The sequence below is a fragment of the Kryptolebias marmoratus genome, linkage group LG12 (assembly GCF_001649575.2).
Source record: "Kryptolebias marmoratus isolate JLee-2015 linkage group LG12, ASM164957v2, whole genome shotgun sequence".
Taxonomy (NCBI): domain Eukaryota; kingdom Metazoa; phylum Chordata; class Actinopteri; order Cyprinodontiformes; family Rivulidae; genus Kryptolebias; species Kryptolebias marmoratus.
Window position 1 is genome coordinate 5,051,523 of NC_051441.1, and position 22,538 is coordinate 5,074,060.

The 22,538-nt window shown below is 43.8% G+C and overlaps 5 protein-coding genes across 6 annotated transcripts in view; 2 read left to right on the forward strand and 3 right to left on the reverse strand.

The window, feature by feature from the left end:
* The window catches only part of LOC108243795 (disintegrin and metalloproteinase domain-containing protein 11), a 29,246-nt gene extending 24,126 nt beyond the window's left edge, over positions 1-5,120 (forward strand). For both annotated transcript variants that reach the window (XM_037978782.1, XM_025008880.2), the window contains exon 26: positions 4,957-5,120. In XM_037978782.1, coding sequence (XP_037834710.1) covers positions 4,957-4,981 — 25 coding nt within the window. In that variant the 3' untranslated portion in view covers positions 4,982-5,120. The remainder of the gene's footprint in view (positions 1-4,956) is intronic.
* Positions 623-5,723, reverse strand: p3h4 (prolyl 3-hydroxylase family member 4 (inactive)). The gene is made up of 7 exons (XM_017429473.3): positions 5,127-5,723; positions 3,910-4,059; positions 3,668-3,839; positions 3,458-3,586; positions 2,829-2,974; positions 2,330-2,413; positions 623-1,107 (listed from the first exon to the last, which is right to left on the reverse strand). The coding sequence occupies exons 1-7, from the start codon at positions 5,601-5,603 to the stop codon at positions 958-960; spliced, it is 1,308 nt and encodes a 435-aa protein (XP_017284962.1). The 5' UTR covers positions 5,604-5,723; the 3' UTR covers positions 623-957.
* A 1,991-nt stretch (positions 5,724-7,714) lies between these two features.
* Positions 7,715-12,439, forward strand: LOC108243814 (FKBP prolyl isomerase 10). Its single transcript, XM_017429504.3, has 10 exons — positions 7,715-8,028; positions 8,431-8,576; positions 8,655-8,844; positions 8,934-9,079; positions 10,560-10,749; positions 10,820-10,965; positions 11,079-11,268; positions 11,483-11,625; positions 11,837-12,000; positions 12,076-12,439. The coding sequence occupies exons 1-10, from the start codon at positions 7,835-7,837 to the stop codon at positions 12,250-12,252; spliced, it is 1,686 nt and encodes a 561-aa protein (XP_017284993.1). The 5' UTR covers positions 7,715-7,834; the 3' UTR covers positions 12,253-12,439.
* A 131-nt stretch (positions 12,440-12,570) lies between these two features.
* LOC108243815 (cytosolic 5'-nucleotidase 3) lies at positions 12,571-16,438 on the reverse strand. Its single transcript, XM_017429505.3, has 9 exons — positions 16,306-16,438; positions 15,907-16,005; positions 15,748-15,817; positions 15,091-15,137; positions 14,381-14,466; positions 14,209-14,298; positions 13,963-14,125; positions 13,689-13,889; positions 12,571-13,613 (listed from the first exon to the last, which is right to left on the reverse strand). Exons 1-9 carry the CDS (start codon positions 16,306-16,308, stop codon positions 13,503-13,505), a joined length of 870 nt encoding a protein of 289 aa, XP_017284994.1. The 5' UTR covers positions 16,309-16,438; the 3' UTR covers positions 12,571-13,502.
* Positions 16,439-17,166: 728 nt separating this feature from the next.
* On the reverse strand, positions 17,167-22,209 carry LOC108243753 (kelch-like protein 11). Its single transcript, XM_017429414.3, has 2 exons — positions 21,579-22,209; positions 17,167-20,395 (listed from the first exon to the last, which is right to left on the reverse strand). The coding sequence occupies exons 1-2, from the start codon at positions 22,121-22,123 to the stop codon at positions 18,811-18,813; spliced, it is 2,130 nt and encodes a 709-aa protein (XP_017284903.1). The 5' UTR covers positions 22,124-22,209; the 3' UTR covers positions 17,167-18,810.
* Between the last annotated feature and the right edge of the window lie 329 nt (positions 22,210-22,538).

Here is a 22,538-nt window from a genome sequence, read left to right on the forward strand (position 1 = left end):
AAACAACCTTTTGTTTGTTTGTCCGTAACCTCCGAGCGAACGCCCCCCCCCTGCTGTAAATGAGATTAAACGGTTCTGGTGTCGGGGGTCGATACTTTCTGAGCTCCGTTTGGTTTGTATGAAGTTTGCACTTTGGCAGATTTACTCTTGTTATGATTACAAAATGTACAATCAAAGTGAAAAAATAAAACTCAAACGATAAGAAGCATCTTACACCATATTTTTAAGACACTCTTTTTGGACTGGAACCATGGAAAAAGGACAAAGTGATGCTTGGTAATGAACTGAAATAAATAGTAAAAAATAAACTCACCAGACCTGATCTCCCATCGTACTGAATTTCTGTTTGAATTCAATGATTAGAGTTTAATGTTTGTCTTAAAAGGTAGAAAAACTGCTTTAAGTTAAACTTCTACAATTAATATCACTCATTTTTTCCTGTGACGTCCATTTTACCATATTCTAAACTTTAACATTTTCTAATCTTTGTGCAGTTGTTTAGATTTCCCATCGTTATGTTTCTAATCTAATTCTTTAAGCTGCTAATAAGAACTCGAACTGATCGTTTTCTGTCGAATGTGCTGCAGATTTGACCTTTTGGAGACACAAAACAAACCACAAAGTATATTAAAATAATATTTTATTTCCGAGCAACTTGTCACGAAAGCCAAGCAGCTGACAAATCATTCAAATTAATTCAACTTTCTTTAAATAATAAGAGTTGTATTAAAAAAAAAAAAAGCCATGAGCATGGATCAGAACACGGGTCAGCGGCTGACAAGGAAACCGTTTCTACAAGAGGCTGATCAGGTTGGTCCTTTTATTCTCTCAGTTGTGCTTTTTCTGCTGAACGCTGAAGGGAATGTAGATTTGTGTTTGTTGGGAGGTCTTTGGTGTGTTTTCCGTGGGGGGGGGTCACGTAGCCCCGCCTCCCCCGCTCAGAGGTGAGGACCGTCCTCAGTCGGCCGCCTCGCCAACGTCCCATTTCGTTTTGGGCTCCTGCCACCATTCAGCCAGGAAGGCCTCCTCGTAGTCCCCTATCCCCTCGAATTCAGCGTCGGGATGTTCCGAGCGAACGCTGGCCGCGTCCTCTGGACTCACCACGTCCTGAAACGTCAGAGAAAAAGACACAGAGTCCTCTGAAAATCCAGCACTTTTCCTCCTCGCGCCTATAAATCTGTCGCCTCTGCGCTCTGTAATTCAGATGTTTCTCGTTGCTCTCAGGTCCAGGCGGCGCGATGGGAGCTGGGAGGGGCTGACCCGAGTTAAATTGGATGTGGCCGACACCTCCCAGCCACATACCACACGCTGCTGGCGGAAAACACAGCCCCCCCTCCTCCTCATCCTGACTTTTCTCCCTTCGTCTGGACTTTGCCTTCACTCTGAAAGTCCTCCTTCATCCTGTCTGCTCGTGCAGACGGTTCAGATTTTATCTGCTGAGATGTCTGAAACCTCCGCTGCAAAAGGGAAGCCGTTTAAAATAATAATAATAATAAAAAATGTGGCTCAGAATATTAGTTCTTGGGAGAAAAACACAAATGTTTTTTGTAATACAGATAAACTTTAGTCTATAAACTTTCTACACCAAGAAAAGAAGATTTATCTGAGAAATGCAGGAAACATCTGGTTGAACAGTCAGTCCCAAAAACCTTTCCAAGCTCAAAAATGTCATTAGGTAAAATAAATAATGTAGAAGAAAACATTTATAGAGACTTAACCAAAGATAGATAAAAAGAATTCTTGTTTTGGGCTCCTCACACTCTTCAGTCCTTCTGTTTATTTTAATAAATCCTAGTAAATTAACAATAAAACAATATGGATCTTCCTTTTTTTTTTTGAAAAAAGCAGAACTTCAGAACCGTAACTAACAAAGAATTTTAAATAAAAGTTTTAAAACTCCTTTATTGACACAAACCCCCATCAAATAATGCACCCTTACTCTTCTTTAATCTAGGCTACATAAGCATTTATAGCTCCTAAACATATTTTTGTGGAAAAAGAAAACAAGTTTAGTAAATTAAAACAATTAAAAAGAAGAAACACTAAACTAAAAATGCTTTATCGCACTCAGCTTTAATCTTGACATGCAGACAATGTTTCTGATGCAAAATTTATTAAATGCTAGATGAACAAAAATGAGTATTTTTTTCTTTGAAAAGGCAGCAAACCAATAAGACTATTTGCATTTATGTTTTTATTTAAATGCTGAAGTAAATATGTTCTGCACCTCATGTAGTGACGGACTGCTCTGGAATAATTGGTCAGATTTTCACTCAAAGTGCAACGTTTGTAAAGACGTCTGCGCTCCGAGCTGAGGGAGGAAACGTACCTCGTCCTCCGTTTGGAGGTAGTTCAGTGCAAACTCCAGCATCTCTTTCTGTTTGGTCGTCTGGTTAAAGTACATCAGAGCCTCCTGAAGAAAGAAACGAGACATCAGCGCTCGGGTCGACTCGAGCAGCAGCTGCAAACAAAATGAGAATGTCTGCGCTCGGCCACAAATCTGGGCTGCTGTTGTTTCTTTTTTCTCCCCCTGCTTGGTTTGAAAAGCCTTCAAGTATTTACGGCGGTGGCAAATTCACTTCACTGGCCAAGGAGGTTTATGTGCGTGCACAGCAGCTGCAGCCACATTCACACCGTGTAAAAGAAGGGAAAACAAGCCGTGCCTTTACACGACTATATAAGCTTCTAACAACCACCCTGAGACTGTGTTCATGTTCACACCCTCACTTTGCTGCTTTGCCTCAGTTTGAAAAGCTTCTGTTGCGTCTGCAGAGTCAGAAGATGGGTCGGGATTCGCGACGTAACGACCCCCCTCCCGTTTTACTTACAGGCCGAGGCTGAAAGTCCTCCTCCTTGAGGCCCCACTGCTCCCGGTAGAACCGATAATAGGCCAGGTTCTGCTGCATCACCTGGTCGCTGGGGTCAAAGAGCATGTAGCTGGCTGCGCAGGGAGCAGCGTTCTTCACATCGTTCACTGAGGACAAAACACAGAATCATAAAAGACAGATCTGAACAGCTGAGCGCTGAATGATCCTCACCCTGAGCTAAAAGCAGCAGAATGCTAGCTAAATGTTCGCTAAAAGTTAAAACTAGCCAAACGCCAACTAAAAACTAAAAAAAGGCAAAAGACTAAATGTTAGCTTAGAGCTAAAAGCAGCAAATAAAACCAGAAACAGAGCACTCATGCTGGAGTAGATGTCAAAAGGAACAAAGTTCTGAAGGAAATAAGCGATCTCCATGCATTCCTATGGGGAAAATATTTGTAAATAACGTTAAATATTTTGAAAAGTTTAAAAATTACAAACACCAAGAAGTGGTAGCTGGGATGCCCTGAATGAGCTGAACGTTTTAACACTTGAATGGTTCAAATAGAGCAAAGTTTGCAAAAGTTTTAACGTAATAAAAAGAACCAGATTCAGCACTCATCCAGTTATTATTATTCTGAAAATGTTCTTACATTTATAATATGAAAACTGGAGGTAGTGATACATGGTGGCCACAAACTTCTCCACGAAGAAACCCCCGACGCTGGGGGTGAGATGCTCCTCACACTTCACTTTACACCTCAGCACGTCGGTGAACAGATCTGCGACAATGAGGACGAAAAAAAAATACACATCGGCGCGTCTCCTACATGCTGAGAAAAAAAGATGACTTCTCGTCTTACCAGCCAGGGTTGGATAAAAGTCTTTGAACTCTAAGATTTCGTAGGAGCCTTCGCAGCCCGCCGAGCAGAGGCCGTAGCTGTCGAAGAACTGCGTGACCGCCTGCTCCATGTTCCTGGCGCTGCCGCTGAAGTCGCCGCTGTTGTAGAGCATCACGCTCTTCAGGAAGACGCTCTGGGTGGCAAAGAGACGGGGTTATTGTCAGAGGGCGGGACGCGCGTCGCGGCGCCGCCGAGCTACTGACTTCATACGGCTGCTCCTCGTGGTCGATGAGGTGTTCGTCCACGTCGAACAGCGTCTTGTAGTAGTTCATGTTTTTCGTGAGAGACGGATCCTTTGGGTTTTTCTTCAGGAAGGTGTGAGACGCTTCCACGGCTTTCTCCAAGTTGTTGAGCTGGAAAACAGAGAGATGTCAGTCACTGACGCTTGTTTCGTTTCATTCAGTTTAGTTCATTTAACCAATTCACAACTAAAGTCGTCTCAGGACACGATCGAGCACCGGGCCACAGTGGGAAGGAACGACTCCCTTTTAACAGGAAGAAACCTCCTGCAGAACCAGAACCAGAACCTGGCTCAGGACGGCTGGGGTTTGAGAGGACAGGAAGGAGACACGGACAGACGCAGAAGTGTAGTTTCTATAGCAGGAAAAACAGATTAATACCAGCAAAAATCTGATACAAACACAGAGAGGGGAGTCTAAGCCTATAGCAGGATAACTAAAGGAAAGCTTAGGAAACCCAAACCAACACTAACTATAGGATTTCAAAAATAAAGCTCTTAAATCTCATTTTAAAAGTAGACAGAGTGTCAGCCTCACAGACTGAAGCTGGAAGCTGGTTCTGATAACTCAAGTCCCTTTTTCAGAAACTCTAAGAACCACAAGTAAACCTTTCCTTTCAGTCTGAGAGTGAAACTCGTTAGGGAAATATGAAACGGTAAGATATTTGATAGAAGATGGAGTTTAGACTCTAAATCTTATATAAAAGCTAGAAAAAAAACAACTAATTTCTACACACACAAGGACATTTTTTGCCCCTTTCATACACACACTCATTCAAAACAAAGTTAAATCTAAAGTCTACAGGTTCTGGAGGATCGATGAGCCGTTGGTGACTTTTAAACATTAATAAAGTTTTTCACCAACAAGTTGGGGGAACTCGGTAACATCTCTGAGCTTTTAGGGATCCTATAGTTTGGTTTCTGAGCAGTTTTTTTTTTTGTTTTTCCCAGAAAAAAAAAACAAAAACTTACTGTTCCAGATATTTAGTTAACTACGTGTTTTTGCCTTCAGAGTCTGTCAGAGAAGAAGGAGCTGATTGTCTTCAGGGGAACAGAAACGTGGCACAACCTGACTTTGGGCTGCAGGAGCAACAAAAACAGCAGGGGAGCCGCTTTTCATCTGCGTGCGTCCAACTGGATCCACTTACCTCCGAACCCAGACTCGGTCTCCTCAGAACTCACCTGGTAGTACGCGTACTGGATGTACTTGTACGGCGTCCTTTTCTCAAACGCGTCCAGCAGCTCCCTCCGCGGGTAGGAGAGCCTGAACACGGGGAAAGCCGCCCTGCACTGTCGGACGCACGCAGCCCTCAGCAGGATGTGTCGCACCACCCGGAGGCTGCCGTGGGCCGGCTCGTCCCCCCGGTCCCCCCGGCCCTCCCGGCTCACAGAGCTGCAGTTGCGGCCGCAGAACGCCTCGCTGTCCCGCAGCAGCCGGTGGAGCCGCAGGCTGAGCTCCAGATACTTGACGCTCTCGGCCCAGTTCTGCTCCGCGTACTGCTCCAGCGCGTAGTTGTAGGCGGACTCCAGCGGCATGATGTCCTTCTGGGGGAAACTTTTGAAGCTGTACTTCTCATACTGAGCCTCCACCAGCAGCAGCAGCAGCAGCGGCGGCAGGGCGGGGATGAGGAAGGCCAGGCTCGGGCTTCTCGGGAGCATCGTTCCCCTTCCGCCGGCTCCGACCGGAGTCTCTTCTGGCTCTGAATGGACCGGGAGGCGTCCCTCTTTCTTTACCAGGGTCCGCTCATGTCTGCCTGCACGTAGGCTGTGAAAGCCCCGCAGAAATAAACACTAAAAACTCAACTCTGAGGATTGGGCTTTTCAAAATAAAAGCTTTTTAAAACCAGCGAGCAAATCAGCGTACTCCGTCTTGGAGATAAACGTAAAAATCTTTATTGTTTTTAAACTTAAATGTGTTTTCTGTCTTACTGCTACAAATAGAATTTTATTGCATAGTCAGAGTTTAAAACACGGAGACTCAAAAATCAGTAATGGAAATTTACTGTGAAGGGGCAACTTCCTGCTTCCGGTGCAAACAGCCTTTTGTGGAGCTTGACAAAAAAAAATCATTCTGGACCTCAAGGAGGAAAAGGTCCAATTTTCTCCTTTTTTCCAGTGTCATAAAACTCAACAGACAGCAAACAGACTCTAATTTATTTATTTTTTGTATCTTTTAAAAATAATCCAGTAATTTAAGCTTGAATCTTAAACTTAACTTATATAAAGAGTTCCTACTTGAGTCTCAGCAAACTGACAAGCTCAAAATTGAACACCTGGGCTTGAAAATGAGTGCAAATTTTAGGGTAAATCTTTAAATATCTGAAGCTCAAGGTATATTTATTTATTTATTTATTTATTTATTTATTTATGCAGGAGTGGTTTGATTTATTTATGTTGTTTGGACGGAATTAAGACTTTAAACTTACGTAAAACCTTGTTGACGTGAGATGAAAACATTTCTGGTAAAGTCTGACACTGTCATGTGTAACATCAAGTAAAAAACCTCAGGTTCGGGGAGTCCTGGGTGGAAACATGGGGTCGGGTCTGGGAGCCTTTACACGTTTGCAGAATTCCATTAGAAGGTGGGAGGAGGCCCCGGGGCCACTCCTCTTCATCCTCCTCCTCCTCCTCCTCCTGCAGCTCTCTGCAGGGAAGATGCAAGAAATAAGAGAGAACAGGACCGGATGTGAACATCTAAATAAAAGCATGACGTAAAACCAGTATTTGGATTCAAAGTTAACCATTACAACGTCATGAGGACTAGAAAATAAAAATCCATGAAGTAAGAAACAAAATTGGCTGACTTTATTTCTTATTTTGATGTTTGATGTGTCCTTAAATTAAAAATTTATGAGCAAAGTTAGTAAACCTTGGCTACCAACTACCGAATATCTTTGTTTACCCACAAAAACAGCCGAAGTGACTGAAAATATCTCAACAGAGGTGACTTTGGATGCAGACGTCCAACCATTTTGATGTGTTGGTACACATTTGTGCTCAAATTTGTGACCCGTTCTGGCAAAAGGAGTTTCGATGAGGCTGCGGGTTTGAGCCCAGGTTGTGTTGGACAAGACGAAGGGATGTCAAAGATCTGGGACAGGAGCTAAACTGAAAGAAAAGAAAGTCACGGGGATAGTCCTCGATGGTGACAGGGAATGTGCTTTTCCTGACGTTTAAAGTTGATTAAACTGAAGCACTTTAACTCAGCAAAAATGTATTACCAGATATTTCACTGAAACATTCATGCAGGAACATTTTCCAACAAAGATCATTTACAGTTAATTGGAAATTTCAGTTCCATCTACTCAGTTATAAACTATAAACAAAACACCACAAAGTATTCATTGCAGTTTTTGAAGATTTAAAACCATAACTCTTTCTGCTACGCTCCATCTTTCCAACAACTTATCAACTATTTTTAATTTTCATTCTGTTTAATTTAGTTATTTTTCCTCAGTGTGTATATTAGTGCATATTTTGTTGCTCTTTCTGTAGGCTGTGATTGTACTTTATAATGTTTTAAATGAGTGCATCTGTTCGTGTAAATTATTCAATCCTTGTGTTAACCTGCAAAGTAACCCACTTAAAACTTTAAACTGAGTTTATAGATTGGATAAACAGCGACTGACCTTGTTCACATGTTTTCACAAGTCAAAAAAATAATAATTAATAGTTGTTGAATTGAGGATTTTCGTTCTATGGGCAATGGAGCTTTTATTTTGACATCCCCAAAGCGGAAGCGGCATCACTTCTTCCGGTACGCTTCACAACGTCGCTCGGTCGGACTTTCTGCTGCACCTTTTTTTCCGCTCTTTGAACCACATCCACCCCGCTGGCGGACGGAGCTCCGTCTCTGCTGGTTTTATTTTTTTAATTATTATTATTTCCAGATGGATTTGAGGAAATGTTTGAAACTTTTATTTTTCGTCCACGCCGCGCGCTGCGGCTCGGGGCCGCTGGTGGACGTTGTGGTGGATCGGTACGACATCCCGAAAGTTTGTCCCCGAGAAGTGCAAACGGAGGACTTCGTCCGGTACCACTTCAACGGCACCTTCTACGAGGACGGGAAGCAGTTCGATTCCAGGTAAAATGTAATAAAAAAAACAAATAAATAATTAAAAAGGGAGGTTAAAGGTCGTTTGAGTTAAACGAGCGGCAAAGTGTTGCTGTTTGTACCTGCAAACAGAACAGATAGGGTTCGGTTCTGATCCAGTTTACAGTTTTTCCTGATGGATGCAGCTTCACACTGAACTGTGACAACACGCACACGTGTCAGTCTAACAGTATAATTAAATAAATCAGTTTTACTCCAGCTCAGGGCTTTTATTTCTGTGATTTTTTTTTTTTTTTTTTACCAGAAATTACCTTTAAAGGTTTAAAAAAGGTCAGTTTTTACAAGTGTTGATATGAGTGTTTGAAAACGCACAAGTGGATTATGATCGGTGTCATTTCTGTTAATCTGTCATCCCCCTTCCTTTGTGTGCAGCTATGACCGAGGCAAAGCCTTCATCAGTCAGGTGGGCCTGGGCAGACTCATCACGGGGATGGACCGGGGTCTGCAGGGCATGTGTGTCAACGAGCGCAGGAGGATCACCGTCCCGCCACATCTGGCCTACGGAAGCATTGGAACAGGTTGGCATCTTAAAGCCGCCCAACGGACCCCCTCTTTTTTATTTTGTTCTTACCAAGCCAGTGTTTCTGCTCCCACAGGCGGCGTGATTCCCCCAGACGCCACGCTGGTGTACGATGTCCTCCTGCTGGACATGTGGAACGCCGAGGACAAGATCCAGATCCGCACCATCAGCAAGCCGGCGAGCTGCAGCCGCACCAGCGCGGCATCAGATTTCATTCGTTACCACTACAACGGCACGCTGCTGTCCGGGGAGACCTTCAACTCCACGTGCGCAGGAGCTCGCCTCTAATTTGTAACAAGAACATTTGAGCGTTTCTGTGTTTCACAAGAACCTTTTGAACTGTTTTGGTTTGTAGTTACTCAAGAAATTCCACCTACGACACGTACGTGGGGCAGGGAGACCTCATCAAAGGGCTGGACGAGGGTCTCCTGGGCATGTGTGTTGGGGAGAGACGGATCATTATCATCCCACCCTTTCTGGCGTATGGAGAAAGCGGCTATGGTAAAAACTAACGTTCACCAAACGCGGTCAGTCTCACATATAATCATAGGGCTCGTTTCTCTTAGGTGCACATTATCTTCACACTTCTTATTGTTATAACCTTCTCATCATTCCTCCATGACCAACTCCTGCTGTAAAACAGCCCAGAATGCACAGAGATTTATGACAGAAAAGGGGAAAGTGGCCATTTTGAGACCATTTTGCCTCCACTGCACTACAGTTTCAGAGCTATGAGCGCTGACTGCTGAAGTAAACGCCTCAGACTCACTGTCTTCTCACTCTCACAAGGATTTCTGTCCACTTTCCTGGGCTTTTAGTCGCCAGCAGCGTCCTCCTGGGTTCTGATTAAAGCTTGAGACTGAACTGATTCATTAAAGGTCCTCATTGCAAACCGGATTTGTATCAGACGCTGCAGTTTGAAGGAGTTTACTCCAGTAGTCTTCAAGATATATTGAATGCAGCTCTGAAATCCGGGTACACCCTCAGCGTAAACAAAGCGCTGTGACTTGCATAGATCACTCAATAAATCTGAGCATAAACACACACCGTCACATCCAAACTGTCGGGCTTCTCGACCCCAAACGGCTCTTCCAGAGACGTCGCCGTCGTTGGCCTGTTTTCATCCACCTTCAGCTGTCTCCGTAGGTAAACAAACACGTGGAAGTTGCAACCATATGACATTGCAACGAGTACCTTTAAATCCTGAGACCAGAAACTTAAGATACATCCAGCTCATCAATCATTTGTCCCATTTTTTGTTGTTCATGTTGGCTTTTTAGCTAAAATATACAAATCAATACTGAATCCAGTTTAAGTGCCGTGAGCCAGAATCAGATTGATTCAGGAAATCAGTGGCGATTTCTGACCTGAAACTCCAGAATTGTTCAGCAAAACGGGAAAGTAACGCTGGAAGTGATCCGTAAGGATTCCTTGTCTTTTCAGCTCCCTGCAGGTTGGAAACTTCATTGCAGATTAAAATGAACAGACTGGATTAACTTGGTGTTGTCTTTACAATAAGAGGAGGTAAAGTAGACCATGTTGAGCAGTAGCAATAATAATCATTTCTGTCACCAGATTGCCTGTTTGCTGAGTTTTCTGACCTTTAATACCTTTTCCACTAAGTTGGAGGACTGTTCTGGGAGAAAGATCGGATGTTTGAGTCAATTCTTCTTTTCTGATGAAGCGCTGAAGATTTTAGTGGCAGGCCAACATGGCTGTGAGAGTGGAGACGTAGGTCTGTGTGAAGTGTTCAGCTGCAGGATTAAATCACAGGCTTTGTTTTTTGTCTCCACACTTTCTAAATACCAACCGGTGAACTGTGGGGGCGGAGGGTAAATTGTTTGAGGACAACTTTCATGAAGCTGTAATTAGTAATCTACGGAAACGAGTGTCAGTTTAAGTCGGTAATGGAGTTAAATTAACGTTTCCATATGAGATAAATTTGTGAAGTTCCTTTAACGCGTTTCTTTCCTCCCAACAGGAAGCAAGGTGCCCCCTCAGGCCACCCTGGTGTTAGAGGTGCTGCTGGTTGATGTGTTTAATCCAAACGACAACGTGACTTCGGAGGTGAAGGAGGTTCCCAAGGGCTGCACCCGCAGGACGGTGACCGGAGATTACATCCGCTACCACTACAACGGCACCTTCCACGATGGCACGGCCTTCGACTCGAGGTGAGCACCGGCTTCGTTCTCATTCTTAGTAAGAAAAATAAAAAATTTGAGGTCGCACTTTCTTTGGCAGCTACCAGCGAAACAGCACCTACAACACGTACATCGGGATGGGCTACGTGATCCGAGGGATGGACAAAGCCCTGCAGGGTCTGTGTACCGGAGAGAAGAGGAGGATCGTCATCCCTCCTCACATGGCGTACGGCGAGGAGGGAGTCAGTGAGTTTGCTTCCTGCGTTCAGGAGCTTTGAAAACAAACTCAGATGGCGTAACGAGACCATAAAGTCAAACACGGCCTGTTTATTGGTTCGTTTTCCCTCCTCTGGCTGCAGAAAACCTGATTCCCGGCTCTGCTGTGCTGATTTTCGACATCCACGTCATCGATTTCCACAACCCCAACGACCCGGTGGAGATCAGAGTCACCCGCAAGCCTCCGGGCTGTAACGCCACCAGCGAAGCCGACGATTGGATTCAGTATCGTTACAACTGCTCCCTGATGGACGGCACGCTCCTGTACTCCTCGTGAGCGCCCCCCGCTGTTCGCGCTGCACCCTCCGCCTGCCTGCATGTAATCGTCTCCGGCTCGTTGTCTGACTCGACTTCAGGGGGCTCGAAACCAAACATAACCGTTTCCATGTCCATGACAACAGCACGTATGGCTGCACGGCTTCAGGGTTTTGGTTCTCGGACGAGTTTCTTTAACGCCTTGTACTGAAAGTCCTTTGTGGCGTTGCAGGGATCAGTACCACTCGCCTTCGGTCACGACTCTGGGAGCCGGGAAGGTGATTCTGGGTCTGGAGGAAGGCCTGAAGGGCATGTGTGTGGGCGAGAGGAGAGAGGTGGTAGTTCCTCCCCACTGGGCTCATGGAGAAAACGGAGGTGAGCGTTTGGAAATTCATCTACTTTTGTAATCAGGCTAATTGACATATTTTGAACACAGAAACAGTTTTAACTCAGTCAGTTTTACATATATTGAGCTAAAATTTGACGCAGTAGAAGCTGAGAGTCATTCTCAACACACTCTGAGCGTGACATCATGTAACATGCTTAGGGCCTGTAATTAATGTTTCTTTTGGATTGTTGCGTTCAGCTGCAGGCGTTCCCAGCAGTGCAGTGCTCCTGTTTGAACTGGAGCTGGTGGAGCTGCAGAAGGGGGTCCCTGAAGGCTTCATGTTTGTGTGGACTGGAGACGCCCCCGACTCCCTCTTCGGTGCTCTGGACCTCAACGGGGACAAAGAGGTCCCTCTCGCGGAGGTTAGTAGACCCAGTGGATCTGCCCTTAGAACATTTTACTGCTTCTCTTTGTCTTAAATAATCTGTTTTCTGTAGTTTTCAGAGTTCATCAGGCTGCAAGTGAAAGAGGGCAAAGGTCGACTTCGGCCGGGCGTCGACGCCGACGACGTTATTAAGAACATGTTTGATAATCAGGACCAGAATAAAGACGGGAAAATTACAGAGGATGAAGTGATGCTTCAGGAGGATCAGGCGGTTCGAGACGAGCTGTGAACGGAGTGACAAACTCTGGGTATGTTGTCGTTACGGCAGCTGAGGTGCAAGTTTTAGAAAACGTTTTTTTTTTAAAGTTGAAATGTGAAGAGGAGGAGAAATGGCCCTGAACTTTGCTGCTCACACCTGCACACAATCCGTGAAAAAGCATTTTACTTAACAATAAAATTTCTGTTTGGTTTTTAAAGGTGTGTGTATTTGTTTTAAAGTAACCAAATATCAGGAAATGTTCATCACTTTGCAGTCCAGGGCAGAACGTGTCTCCGTCTCCATCACAGCGTGTTTTATATAGAAAAAATGAACATCCACAGTAAGACATTCAGCTCCAACAGTCTTTTATTTATGAACAGGTGAATAAAAAAATGACACTTTATGAATATAAGGTTTGTTTTGTCTCAGAATTTACCCTCAATATAGAAATAATTAAAAAAAACACTTCTTGTACAATACATTTGGTACGACTGTATCATCAATGCTGCCATAGAAGACATTTATTACCGTTGTGTAGAAGAAAATAAACATTTTTAACAAGATGTAGACTAATTAACTTTATTTGCATTTACTGTTTGTACGAAGTCGTGTTTGAAAACAGCCCGGCAGACTGAAGTTCACTGAAACGGATGAAACCACGTTTATTATCAGACAAACTGGAACCTTTAAGGAGAAAACATTTAACAGTGAGGAAACCCAGAGAACGGTTTGTGGAAAGATAAAACTAATCTTTTAAATACGTATCCATCCTGTGTTTTTCTTGTCAGTCTCGTCACACCCTTGAGGTAGCACTTTAACGGACTCTAATGTCGTTTTTTTTCTTAAATCACCTGAAATGCTTTAGTTCTTAAGTAGGTGCTTCACTGTATACAAGAGGCTTTGAACCAGTTTAAAATCAAGCTGTTAAATGTTATGTTTTTCATTTTCTCTTCTCTAAATCTTATAATAAAATCAGAACCGTGTGACACAACCTAAGAGATAAAAAACACACCCATAACAATATGAACTCTTTACTTTCTGTGTGTAATTGGCTGCCAGGACGTCCAGTTTAGCCAATAAAGAAGGAGGAAATGTAAACTGGGCTTCGGCTCGTCCAACAGGGCTTTTTATGGTCAACAGATACGTTCAGGTGTGTGAAGGTTTTAGTACAAGTTAAAAAAACAAAAAGGAAATCGTGTTACTAACCGTTCGGTAATAAGAAACCCACAGGGACTGCTCAGCTGATGGTCCCAGTGTCCTACAGCCGCGGAACAACACGCTCATTTGTTGCCAGTGAGATAAAGAACGATGGCGTTAGGAACTTCCAGCGTTTCGTCTTTTATCAACACGATGTCATATGAGTCTAAGTAGGTCTGTTTTCTTTCCTCCACCTAAAAACAAAAAGAAAAGAGATGCTAAATACGGTAATAAAACCGCCACGACTAAAGCGACGGTCTTTAACTCACCTTGTCGTTAAGGAACCCGATCTTGAGGATGTTCTGCATGTCCTGAACGCCATCAGCCATGTTCAGATCCCCGAGAGAGTCTCCGAGCAGCAGCACGTTGGGTCGTGTCCGTAGCTCCTGGAAGTGGCCCGTGTTCAGCAGCGCCCCTTCCCTTTTGTTGTAGATGTGGATCAGCTCCCCCTTGAAGCCCCTCAACACCCCCTGTCCAAACAGACGGCGTTGAAATCCCTGCTTTTTGGGAGGGAAGCAGAACCCGCGGCGTGCGGTGACTCACAGACTCGTCGAAGTCCATGTAGTTGGAGAAGATTTTCACGTTGGAGTGGAAGACCTGAACCTGCCGAATCACCTCCTCCAGGACGTCTCCGATCCCAGCAGAGAAGATGAGCAGAGGGACACCGTGCTTGTGCAGGTGGTCGAAGAAGAGCTCGTAGCCCTCCCTGTTCAAGCATCCACACAGAACGTTTCCACGTCACAAACTCGGTAAGAACTCAAAGCTTCTGTAGCCGTGAGATGTTCTGACCTCAGCATGGCCTCAGACTCGCGCACTGCCTCGGCCAGATCGTCTTTTCTGATTTTCTGCTCCACCAGGAGGTCGTGAGCTTTGGTCCACCTGTGGGATATATAAATACCTCTCAGAATATTGACTCCAAAGCAACACTGGAACAGATGAAGTATCAGTGATTAATACTCACCACTCCACCATTAAAGGCAGCTTCTCTTCTACAGACCGTGACGTGTCGATCTCTATGGGATAATATGTCTTGAGAAGCTCATCCAGCTGAGGAAGACGGGAAAAACTCTGATAATCAGCTGAGCAAAGAACACCGAGATAAACCTGATGGAGCCTTAGAGGCAGAAACCTTTTAACAGACGAGATATGTTGACTCGTATAACACGAGATAAAAGATAAATGAGAACATGTTCTACAACAAGTCACAAAAATTAAAATTAAAATTGAACAAAAACACAAAACAGGAACCATTCAAAAGTCACTTCTTCTGTCTGTCTGTTTGCGTTTCTCATTTCAGCCACTAGATGGCAGACAGAACATTACATTTTCATTCAGACACTTTGTTATGGTAAAAATTTATCCTATAAACATGTAATTTTTATTTCAGCAATAAATTTACACATAAAAGAAACTGAATGACTGTTTGTAAAACTACAGCTTAAACTTAAAACCTGAATGTGCCTTTGTACCATAATGTGGGTCATTATAGTGTTTAACATGAAATAACTACATTTAAGGTTTAACTGTGACATAATCTAAATGATTTATGAGTTAAACAGCATCAAGGCCATCTGTCAAATGTTGTTCAGAGACAAACTTGAACTCTCAACATCTAACACCATTAAGTGTCGAGCCAGTTCACCGCATTAAAAAACTGCTTTTCTTTCTTACCTTTTGTTTGCATCCACTGGAAATGGCTTTGCTGTTGTCAAGAATATCTGCAAACAGAAGAAACGATGCAATAAATTTAATCTAAACAAATGAATAACGTTAGGATTGAAAATGTTTGGACTTTTCACCATTTTAACCAGTTACCATACTGCATTTGTGTTATTATTAAATGTTTAACCTTGACATGAGCCTTGTATAAAACAGAGATACGTTTTTGTTTTTTAAAGTGGCTTAAATTAATATGTCTGATAGTATTTCCATTAGCTTGGATAACAAACTCTTATTTATGATTCTCATAAATAAATGAAGTTGGATTAAATGCCACTTCGTTTTTCTTGATATGTGAGGAACAAGTTTCAGAACAGAGACCAAATAAAACAGATTTCCTTCTTAATAAATATAATTTTCTTCCTTGTAGAGAATCCGTGTCCAAAATAGCAATCATCAGACCAACCGGAATGATGGTGGGGGTAAAATAAAAAGGACAAAATAAAAGATCATCTGGAAAACAAAAATAAAAGTGGTGAAATGAGGATGACTTCCAGTGGAACCGGGATTGTGTTTATCAACCCTTTAACCACAAATTAAAGCTGAGCTTGAGTTAAATAACTTTAACATGTTTTGGTAAAACAGCTTAAAAAGTTTCGGTTTCCTTACTGTGGCAGGTAGGGCATCTCTTCCCGTTGTAAGAAAATCTTGTCAGGGTCATGTCAAAATCTGAGATCACCTAAATGAAACAAAATGAAATTAAATTAGTCTGTGGGTGACCTGTAGGGTGAGGAGGGTTGTGTTTATGGGGGGTTTCGGGGCAGGTACCTGCAGGGTGCTGGAGCCAGCCTCCGAGATGGCCTGGAGGATCTCTCGGACCCTCTGAGGATCCTTCATACACACGGAGGGGTTGGACAGCTCTGGGATCTGTGCAAAGAGACACAGTTAAAACTGGATAAATGACAAGTTTAACACTGTCATTTAACAAGCTAGATACTCCTTTATGACATACCCCTGTTTGGCATCAACATTTTAAACATAAAGCATTTTAATTCGTATTTTCTTTAACCAACTCCCCACGGAATCGTCAGTTAGCCGCAGACAGTTGGTGATAAGTTAGCGTTAGCTTAAAAACAGTTTAGCTTGCGACTAGTAAACTGGTTAATTGCTGTAAGGCTAACCTTCAAATGTTTGGAAATCGTCTAAAAGTTAACAGGAAAGTGTTACCATTTTTTCTAGAGAAGTAGGTGATGGTATGCTGCGTCTTTTTGGGGGGGCAAAAGCTATATGATGAGCAACCGGTTTCTAAAGTACAACCGTGATTGGTCATAGAACGTCGCTGTTACGTTCAAAACTAACAGTAGCGTCGGAATTTTTAGTACTACCCGTTCATTGATTCATAATAAATTAGGTTAAAGACGCTTGCTAATTATAATTAGGTGATTTAAGTTATAAATTTTAATAATTAAATGAATGAATACATTAAATTACTTCACATCGATGTATTTCCGAGGCAGTTGCTATGCTTTAATTTTTTACGAGCTAAAACGAAGGCAGCAGCGGCTTTACGTAACTCAAGGTGCGACTGTGTTCACGTTTCCCCCCAGAACAAAAAGCTCCGATTTTAGGTTCCTAGTGTTTTCTTTTTTTAAATATTTTCTCCAAGGCAAAGGTGACCGTACTTTTCAGGGAATATTCAGACTTTTATTGAACCAAGAAACAGAATTCTTGAGACTTTAAGATCTATTTTATTACTGTGTCCCAGCTAAGAAAGACAACATTTTTTTAAAAGTAGATGTCACATAAGTATACAAACACCAACTAAAAGAAGTTATCAGAAATTTGGTTTAAATTCATTCAGTGATACAAGCTTATTAAGATTTGGGTGGTTATGAATTTGATTATAGGCGTGGCAGCAATATATTTTTGCAAGCCAATTCATTTTTTTAATCGCTGACCTACTTTTACCACCAAAGCATGTGGCTGTAACTTGAATATGGAACTAAAAAATTTAACAGCAGTTTGCTATATTGTGTGTAAGCTACATTAAAAAACGAGTGTCCAACAAAGCAATAATACACACGTGCATCTGTCTTACAAAACATCTTTAATTGCAGGTGCTGACTTTATTATTTCTTACATCCATTGTTAAGGACACGATGTCAGACTATCACATGCAAAGCAAATACATAGCTTATTTCAGTTTATATTTGCAGTGCTATTTATGTTGGTCATAAAGTGGAAATGAATATCATTTCTGTAACCTTGAGAAGCCCTGCAAAGACTGCGGGAATTTCTGAATGTCAGTCACAACACATTCATAACAATCCCCCGCTCGATTTGCTCAAATTATTATTCCTTTTTCATTCCATCTCGTCAGTCTCTTTGGTGGACAACAGGAGACGACAAATCCAGATCACATCTCCAATATACACCCAACTTGAAGTGAAGTACAATAAAACAGGGTTTTTTACGAGACATTTATGCTTGAAGCGATTTGGCCCATACTGATAACGTTGTGTTTGTTCAAAGTTCAAAACTTGCTGGAAGCTGGTTTAAAAAAATAAACTAAACTAAAAAAAAAAACAGATATAATTTCATAAATACAATCACCTTGTCTGATATGAAGCAAAACCAAAGTGCAGTGGCAAAATAATGCCTCTTTAAGACTTTACGAACAATTATAGATGTTAAAAAGTGCAGCTCCAATGAAACTTTTGCCATTCTTTCCAGAGCAATGACTGAACCCTGTGCAAACACAAGTCATAGACACCCCCCCGCAATCGTACATACAAACATTTTCTACATTTCTTCTCAAACGATCAGGAATGCATTGATACATAGTCATCAAAAGTGCAAAAGAGAGGAATGATTGCTCCAGTGCCACTGATTTGGTACTTGATGCGGAATAAAATCTTCAAATGCAATGAATGGAGAAATAATTTCAATAAACCTTGCCACGTCTTTGCATCTCTGAAAGTACAGTGCATGACGAACGAAAGTGACCAAAAATCCACTACAGCTGTTAGGGAGAACAAGCAGACCAGTCTACAACAGGGCTACAGAATGTCTAGGTTTTCTGGAATATTCTAAACACCTAATTCACATTAGATGCTGAAGCTGTAAAGCAACAAGCAGAGGCTAATAGTACTATTATAAGTGAAGTAAAGTTAAGACTGTTCAAACCAGTGTTACACCTCCATGAGGGGATTGTCACAGTGTTACAATGGAATGATGAGACTTCATTAAGAATGTAGGAATGCAGGAATTACTGAGATCACGTATTCTTACCAGAACGAACATACAGTAACAGAATGTAAAATATCAATATAAATGTATACATATACAGATTTATACTATTTATGTACAAATAGATAACCAGCATCTGAATTAACATCAATGACTAAAGTATATTCAGTTTTGGCTGCTGTATAACACTCTTATTCACATGTTTTAAATATGCCATATTCCTCCTCACAGACTAATACCTGCTCAGTACACACCTGCCCGCATATTTCATGGCTTTTCACAAATTAGTGATTAACACAACACAGCCTGGGACCTGATGTCACGCCGTTTAGATGAATAAACTCTAGTACAAAAGCAACACGAGACCCACTGCAGTGTGTTATGTATGGACAGGTGTCGGCGATGGCTGCGGCGAGATGGCGGCTTGCTGTAAATCTTCGGCCAGAGCTGCGCAGCTCCTGGACGAGGCGGACGCCGAGCCATTCAGCACTCGATCTGCGACTGGAGCTGCCGGCGCAAGGTGAGGGTGCGCCTGTGAAGCTGCTGCATCTGCTGCATGCGGTCTCGCTGGCGGGCTAGGTTCTGGGGCATGGGGTACCGCTGGCAGCCGTACAGGAAACGGTACGGGATGCGCACGTGGCAGGCCGTCGCTCGACAGCGAGGCTGGGGCATGGGAGGCAGCAGCATCCAGCGCTTCCGCTCAGCACAGTAGCGATAGGCCTCTTTGCGGTACTGCTTGTCCACGTCGTCGCTGTTCTTCCAGCCTCCGATGATGAAGACGTCCTCATCGAAGTGGCAGATAGCAGCGCCCTCTATGCTGGTTACCTCTGGAGGTAGGCTCTCCAGGATTTCGTCAGAGATGCGCACACTAATCTTCTGCCTGGCGACTTCATCTCTCACTGTGTAATTCTTGGGGCAGCAAGAAGCTGTGTGGTAGAAATTAGTCGAAGCCACTGCCATTTGGAAGATGCAGTAGTTGTCAATAAGTGGCAGGGAGTCGACATCCTGCCACTGGCGGCTCTCGGTGTCATAGCGAGTGGTCACCGTCTTCAGTCCATCCTCGTTATCTGTATCCACGGGGGTGCGTGCCGTGACGTACACATACCGGTCCTCCACGCTCACTGCCTTCACGTCTCGCAGGATCTTGGGAGCAGATTCCAGATTGTGCCACTTGTCCTGCTCGGGCTCGTACACGCTGACATCTTTGAAGCCTGGACTGAAGTTGCCATGGCCGCCGATGCTGTAGAGGATATCCTTAATGCAAGTTAGGCCGAAGGAGTGCTTCCGTGTGGTCAGGTTGCTGACCTGCTCCCAGGTGTTGCGATTAGGGTTGTAGCGCTCCACTGTCTTAGCGAAGCCCGGCTCCATGGAACCTGCAACGTAGACGTGGGACTCCGTGGTCGCGATGGCGTGGCCGTCCAGGTGGTTGTGGATGTGAGGCAAGTTGACCCAACGATCCTCGTAAATGAAGTAGCCGACACACTCGCTCAGGTAGTCCCCCCCCTCAGACACCCCACCCACCACCATGATAACGTCCATATTCTGGCCGAAGCGGGGCTGAAAGGAGGCCATTTGTGAAGACCAGAACTCCATATCTGCCGACTTGAGGTTTTCAAAGCGGATAGCGTGACCCTCGACGGCCTCTGACACCAGCCGCAGGCAGGCCTCGTTGGATGCCACCAGCCGCTCATTCTTTACCACCCTGGTCAGGTAGGTGGGCTTTATTTGGGGCAGCCTGAGGAGGCAGAACAGCTCCTCAAAGTAGCGGCTCCGCTCCTCTGGGTTCTTCTGCACCCACTTCACCACTGCCTCAAACAGCACCTCCTCCGAATCCACCGTGATCTCCCCGTCCGACAGCCAGTCGCGGACCAGGTGAAAAGGGAGCGTGTAGAACTCCTCGTCCTGGATAACCTTGTGGAAGTTGCGCCGAATCATGTCTGCAGCCCGTAAGGCCAGCTGGTCCAAGGTGTACATGTGAGCCAGACTGTGGACTGCTACGCAGTTAGTCAGGCTCAGCTTCTTCTTGAGGAACTCGCCACAGAAATCTTTCAGCTGCAGAAGCAGGAACCTACCATAAAATGCACAAAAAACACACAATAAATCAAAGAAAACAAGCAGTTCATGTTAATTAGATATACTAGGGTTATTATTTTGAAAACCTAACTTAAAACTGACAAAAAAAAGATTTATTTTAACTAATAAATCAACTACTGAAATCCAAACATCACTTTGGAGTCGTGATTCAAGGAAACAATGAAGAAAATAATTAAATTTTGTAATCAGTCAGTCTTCCTATTTAAAGGATAAAAAGTAGTCACAGTGCTGTTTGGTATCATGGTGTGTACCACACTAAACACAGACCACAGAAAGCTAAGGAGAGAGATGTATCTGGAGCTTAAAAAGAATATTATTGACCAGCATGTTAAAGATAAAGACTATAAGACCATCTCCAAGCAGCTTGATGTTCCTGCACATTATTTAAAAGCTTGAGGTCCACAGAACTGCAGCCAACCTCCCTGGATGAGGCAGGAGGAAAATTAATGACAAATTGAAGAGATGGATAATATGAATGGTAACCAAAGAGCCCAAAATAAAGTCCAAAGAGATCAGAGGTAACCTCTAAGGTTCATCAGTAGCTGTTTGAGCCAAAGAGCACAACTGAGGAGGTCACAAAGTTAGAACAAGCGAGACTGGAATTTGCCTAAATGCATATTTGGTCTCAGTCGCAGGTCCTGGGTCCTCCAACAGGAAAATGACCCAAAAACACACAGCAAAAAACACCAAAGAATGGCTCAGAACCAAACACTGAACCAATCTGAAGTGGCCTTCTGAGCCCTGATCTGAATCCTGATGAACATCTGTGGAAGGAGCTGAAACATCTGGAGAAGGAAGCCTTCAAACCTGAGACACCTGGAGCTGTTTGCTCAGGAGTGGGACAAAAATACCTGTGGACAGGTGCAGAAATCTCATGGAAAGTTACAGAAGCTGAAGGTTGTGCAACAAAATATTAAATTCAGTTACCATTGTTTGTGTCAAGGCCAGCTTCATTAGTTTTTTTTTTTAAGTTCTGTTGAACCAGAAATCAAAAGCTGCGTTGGATTTTCAGTAAATGTTTTCTTATTGTTACTTTGGTCAGTTTTAATGCGTTTCAGTGACCATTGCGGGGTTTTGTTTCCTTAATGAAAGGGTACAGACACATCTGTAAAAACAAAGAATCCTACAAAAAAGGACTATTTTAGATGAGATGATACCTGTCTGCCAGCTCCAGTACTTCGTGTACGTTGCAGGTGCTGACCCGTATCTCCCCGGTGTACATGTACTGGATCACACTCTCCACGGTCTCCGGGTCCGGCCCCAGCTCCGAGCTCCACTCCTTCATCTCCACCCGCCCGGAGAGGGACTCGGAGAACTGTCCTCCCAGCAGCGGGGTGAAATAATCGGTGGCGGCAGCCAGGACGGACCTGTGGGCGGAAAACTCGCAGCTCTGGATGTTCCCGGTCGCCGCCCCGCTGCTGAAGGCCAGCGTCACGTCGCAGAACAAGCCCTGCTTCCTCTGCTCGTTCTGCCGCCGAGACAGCTCCGAACAGTGGGAGGAGGAGGTGAAGTCCTCGGCCTCTTCCGCGTCTCCGTCCCCGGCCAGCGCGCTGGGCGTGCTGGTCCCGCCGCCGCTGCACCTGGCGGAGTCCTCCGGGTTGGGGGCCGCCGCCGCCATTCTGCTACCCGCACGGGAGGTGAGCGGAGGTGGGAGATGAAGCAAACTAGCGAGGGAAAGGAGGCGACATACGCAGCCACACATACATGGAGTCCAGGAGGGGGATCGACAGTGAAGTGGAGCTGTTGCGTCACATCCGGGATTTCAAAAGAACCGACGTAGCTAAAAAAAACAAAAAACGAAACAAAACAAAAAAACACAACACATGAATTTTTCTTTCGTTAAATTTGACATGCTTTCATAGTTTCTCGTGACATAATATTTACATATTTCGTTTTATTTATTTATTTTTTTGGTAAACGTCAAGTAAAATGAGCAACAACACAAACAGAATCCCTGACATGCGCAGTGAGGGGAAAATTTGTAACCGTCAAGCTGACGTCACTACGTTCGAGCAGGAGAGCAACGTGCTGGACGTGGATTTATTTGAGCATTTCTAGCAGTTAAAATAACAACAAATATATGTTCCTAAACAATCATATTTGTGTAAAGACTAGAT